Genomic DNA, 5000 nt, shown 5'->3' on the forward strand with positions numbered 1-5000 from the left:
TAATTCGGGATTAGCTGCGCGGTAAACTTTGGTTTCGTCGAAAACTGGTAGAAATCACGTATTCGATTACCGGGCAGCTTCGTATTTGTCTCCTCCCTTCACCTCACTCTTTCTCTCACTCTCTCTCTCTCTCTCTCTCTCTCTCTTTTTCTCTCTATAATTTTCTGTCTTTTTTTCTCGCGCATGCGTACATATACACAAATATAATATATATATATATATATATGTATATATATATGTATATATATATGTATATATATATATATATACATATATACATATATATATGGCCCTTTGGATCGTTCGATATATTGCAAAAGCGTCGACGCGCGAAGGCGCTCATCATCTCTACGACGTTCGTTTAGTTTTTATTTTTATTATTTATTTCTTTTTTTTTTTCTTTTTCCTCGTATTTTCTTCTTCTTTTTCATTTCTTTTTTTCTTTTTTTTTTCTTTTTTTTTTCTTCTTTTAGTTTCGTTCTCTTTCGTTAATTCTTCACGGCGAAAAAATGAGAAGTTCAAAGGAAATAACGTTTGGCACCAGAGCAGACTGCAATTTTATTGTCCTTCCTCTTTTATCGAAAGAACGTCTTCGCGCGTTGGACGATCTAAATACTTTACTTACTTAAGTGTGGATTCTATTGTTCAATAGAAATAAATTCGTAGGATATCGATCGATCAATAGACAGACGGCTGATCCGCATCGTAGTTGAATTAGAGAAATTACGCGTTTACAATTCATACATACGTAGTACATATACATATATACATACATATGTGTGTACATATATATATATATGTATATATATGTACATATACATACATTGAATTCGATCATTTTGCAAGAGGCAGACGGTCCGTCTTACACAAGATGTTTTTATTTAAGAATAGTAAATGTCTCGTTTCTCATCCTTTCTCTCTCTCTCTCTCTTTCTCTCTTTCTCTCTCTCTCTCTCTCCTTTTTTTTTTTAATTAAGATCTCTTCCATTCACGTTTCCTTCCTTCCTTCCTTCCTTCCTTCCTTCCATCCTTCCTTTCATTTTACTTTTCTTCCTTCCTTCCTATCTTCTCATCTTTCTCATTCCACGATCGACGGTCGCGTGGATTTTAGAACGTAATTAATTGGCAGTGATTGACGGTCTCAGGCCGAAGATCATCTTGCGATCTTAGCGCGGGAGGAAACGTACGTCTTCTAAGAAATTTCTTCTCCTTCTTCTTCATCTTCATCTTCATCTTCATCTTCATCTTCTTCTTCTTCTTCCTCATCTTCTTCTTCTTCTTCTTTTTTTTTTTTTTACGAAAGTGTCTTCTTCATTCGATGATTATTTCTCGACCGTCGATCTACCCTTAACATATATCGTTCTTTTTCTTCTATTAATCTTGCTTTAAAAATAGGAAGGATCATCTAACGCTGTACGTACGAATAGAAATATTTTCAGATTTAACGAGATATCGTTCCTCTTCGAGAGCACGTTATCGCCATCAAAAGATTTGACGAATGATTTCTCTGAGTAGTACAAAGACAAATGGATAATATCTTCTTCGTCGTTGCGGCCATTTATACGAAGGAAGGTAGGGTTTTAGTGGACAACGTCGTCTAATCTTTTAATATCCTAACGGCGTTGTCGTATAATGAAACGTTCTCGAAAGAACAATCTTCTTCGTTAATTTCAAGCGAGCTGTTCGATTCGCTCTCGTTGCAAGTCGAAAGGCGAACACACATACGCATGCACGCACGCACGCGCGCAAACACATACACATACACACACAAACAAACACACACACACACGCACACATTCTCTTTCTCAATTTCTCTCTCTTTCTCTCTCTCTCTCTCTCTCTCTCTTACTCTCTTACTGTTTTACTCTCTTAACTCTGTTAACTATGTCAACTCTCTTTCTAATACAAACGTGAATTTTCGGATAGGAGGCGAAAAACTTACGAGGATCCTCCTCCTCTTTTTCCTCCTCCTCTTTACTATCATCATCATCATCATCATAATCCTCTAATCTTCCTTCTTCTCCTCTTCCTCCTCTTCATTCTCCTCCTCATTCTCCTTGTTGAAAATAACGTCGATGGCAATGACGATGACGGCGATAACGACTACGAATCGTCATCGTTGTCCCCGATCTTGCCCATTTTGCCACGTTCGACGACGCCATTTTCGTTCGTCCACCTTTTTCTTCTTTCTCTTCCTCTGCTTCTTCTTCTCCTTCTTCTTCTTCTTCTTCTTCCCCTTCTTCCTCTTCTTCTTTTTCTTCTTCTTCTTCTTTTTCATCATCATCTTCTTCTTCTTCTTCTTTTTCTTCTTCTTCTTCTTCTTCTTCTCTTTATTTTCGTCCTTTCTATCGCCGTTTCTCTCGGTTGACCGTCGCCATTCCGCGCGGCTTCGAGGACCGCTCGGTGAGACGATGGATTATACGTGTCTCTTCATGTGGAGCGCGAGGTGATCACTGCGAGAAAAGCATCGGTCGCAGTGCCGACATTTGAACGGCTTCGCTCCGGTGTGCTTGCGATAGTGACGTGTTAGCTCGTCCGAACGAGCGAATCGCCATTCGCATCCCTCCCAGCTACACTTGTACGGCTTCTCACCTGTAACAGAATCATAATAGCCAATCGATTATTTACTCATCTCGATTCATTCTATCTATAATGGATATAACTCTTAAATTAAGTATACTTTATGTATGTCCTTTTACTTTTTTTTTCTTTGTTTTTCTTTTTCTTTTACTTTTTTCTTTTTTTTTTTTTTTCAACGAACAAACAACCTACGTTTTTTTTGTTATTCTTCTTTGTATATCTTTTTATTTGTTATTCTTATATATCTTGTATTATAATATTTTTTTAGAATCAAAGAAATCGTTTGTCTTAATTTTTTAATTTTCATTTCAAATAAACCAAAGCATATATTGTTTAAATATTTTGAGAAAATTATATGATAGCGATTAAAATTTGATCCATTAAAATTTGTTGACGTTTGGATAGAAAATAAACAAACAAACAAAAAATAATAATAGATATCATTCGAAGAGAGAGAGAAACAGAGAGAGAGAGAGAGAGAGAGAGAGAGAGAGAGAGAGAGAGAGATATGACTGACGAAAGAAATAAGACTATATTATTAACCCGTAAATAAGCCATATAGAAATATAGAAGGTGGCCGACGTTGATGAGGCTATGTCAGAGAAGAGACAATGGAGAGTCACCACCTGTGGCGCAACGTTACCGAGCTTAACAAGCTAGGCGATGTAGATAGAGAGGAGAAGGAGAAAACATCGAGGATGATGCCGAGAGGGATGGAAGGGTTGCTGGACGGGATCGTAGAGATCGGAGAGTGCGCGAAAGGTTACGAACCCCCTGTGGAGTTTCGCTAGACTCGTTCGTTACATTTTCCGTACGAATAAGTGAGAGGAGAAAATGAAGATCGAAAGAAAGAGAAAGAGAAAAAGAGAAAGAGAGGGAGAGAGAGAGAGAGAGAGGGAGAAAGAGACAGTGATTGTATCGTTCATCGGACTTGCAATAACAAACGAAACGACTCTCTGTATACTATCCCCCTCTTTAAAACTGTTAGAACTTTTCTCTCTGTCTCTCTTTCTCTTTTCTTCCACGTCTATCGAATTCTCTTCTTTTTGCTCTTACTTCGAAACCAACCTCGAACAATCGTTTTCTCTCCCTTTCTCTTTCTCTTTCTTTTTTTCCTTCTCCCTTTCTCCCTCGTCTACTCTTCTCTTCTATTCCTTTTAGTTCACACCACCCAACGACCTTAAAGGGATGAACCTCGAGTGGACGCAACCCAATTTTCACGTCGACGAAAGAACTACTTCGTGCGGAAAGTCAGAAGAGCTTGGCTATCGAAGGTGTCAGCAGTTATATTAAAGCTGCACATTCTCTCTTTCTCTCTTTCTCTCTCTCTCTCTCTCTCTCTCTCTCTCTCTCTCTCTCTCACTTTCCTGTTCTATATTTCTCACTTGCTCTACCACTTTCTTAGGTTTTCTCTCCGGTATACTACTACCAACGCTATTGAAGTACAAATCGAGCGAGAAAGTTTGCTTCTACCTTTCTTTCATTCTTACACCCTATCCCACCCCAATCCCGTCTTACATCCCACCGAAGAATCAAGAATAGACATCGAAACTACGTTTTAAACTCGGTACCCCTAGAGACAGAAGGGTGCGAGAGATGTTCGTAATTTACGATATCGAAGTAAATAGAAAAGTTTACGAAAAATTTCACGGTACGGTTCTTTTGAACAAAAGCAAAAACAAACAAAAATTCATGACTTCCCATGTTCGCGTAAATACGAACGATTTATAGCCTGTGATCGATGTGACTGTCGACAAATGTAGAAGATTTATCTACGTACTTACACAATTAAGTATATACATTATATAAGTATATAAGTATATATTTACTATATATATATATATATATATATATATATATATATATATATATATGTCGATATGTACATATAAATGAGATAAGTGACGTAAAAAACATTACAAACTAACTAACTAAATTACATCTATTAATACAACATAGTTACTTTTCATACGTATGATTGCGTAATACTGAAGTAAAACCAATGGAATCGTGAAATTTCGAGTGAATTCGAATCACAAAGGATACGGTCGGATAAAATCGAAGAAGAATTTGATTCGTGAAATTCTTCGAACGAATACGCACGACGGTTTTCACGCGGATAAAATGGAACGGGATGAAAAATTTATTTGCACGTTCCTTTCCAGAGAAGAAGAGGATAAAAGAGAAAAGAAAAGAGAAAGAGAGATAGATAGATAGATAAAGACAGAGACAGAGAGAGAGAGAGAGAGAGAGAGAGAGAGAGAAGAGACGCGTATGTTTTCTCTCACTGGAGTTCGAAAGAGCATCGTTTCCCGTCAAGAGGTGTGACGCCGACAAATCCAACCGGTACGTGGCAACGCATAACCAAATTCAACGGTTCCTTCTTTCTTTTTCTCTCTTTCTCTCACTACTGAAAGTAC

At 37.6% G+C, this 5000-nt stretch overlaps 1 protein-coding gene and 1 long non-coding RNA gene across 17 annotated transcripts in view; one reads left to right on the forward strand and one right to left on the reverse strand.

The window, feature by feature from the left end:
• The window catches only part of LOC118444484 (uncharacterized), a 52244-nt gene that overhangs the window by 42701 nt on the left and 4543 nt on the right, over positions 1 to 5000 (forward strand). The window lies entirely within an intron of this gene.
• LOC118444474 (Krueppel-like factor 6) overlaps positions 1 to 5000 on the reverse strand; it is a 312575-nt gene that overhangs the window by 5917 nt on the left and 301658 nt on the right. For all 16 annotated transcript variants that reach the window (XM_035872768.2, XM_035872772.2, XM_035872767.2 and 13 more), the window contains one exon: positions 1 to 2592. This exon is cut by the window's left edge and continues 5917 nt beyond it. In XM_035872768.2, coding sequence (XP_035728661.1) covers positions 2417 to 2592 — 176 coding nt within the window. In that variant the 3' untranslated portion in view covers positions 1 to 2416. The remainder of the gene's footprint in view (positions 2593 to 5000) is intronic.

Source organism: Vespa mandarinia, chromosome 23 (assembly GCF_050613455.1).
Source record: "Vespa mandarinia isolate Hongniang chromosome 23, ASM5061345v1, whole genome shotgun sequence".
NCBI lineage: Eukaryota > Metazoa > Arthropoda > Insecta > Hymenoptera > Vespidae > Vespa > Vespa mandarinia.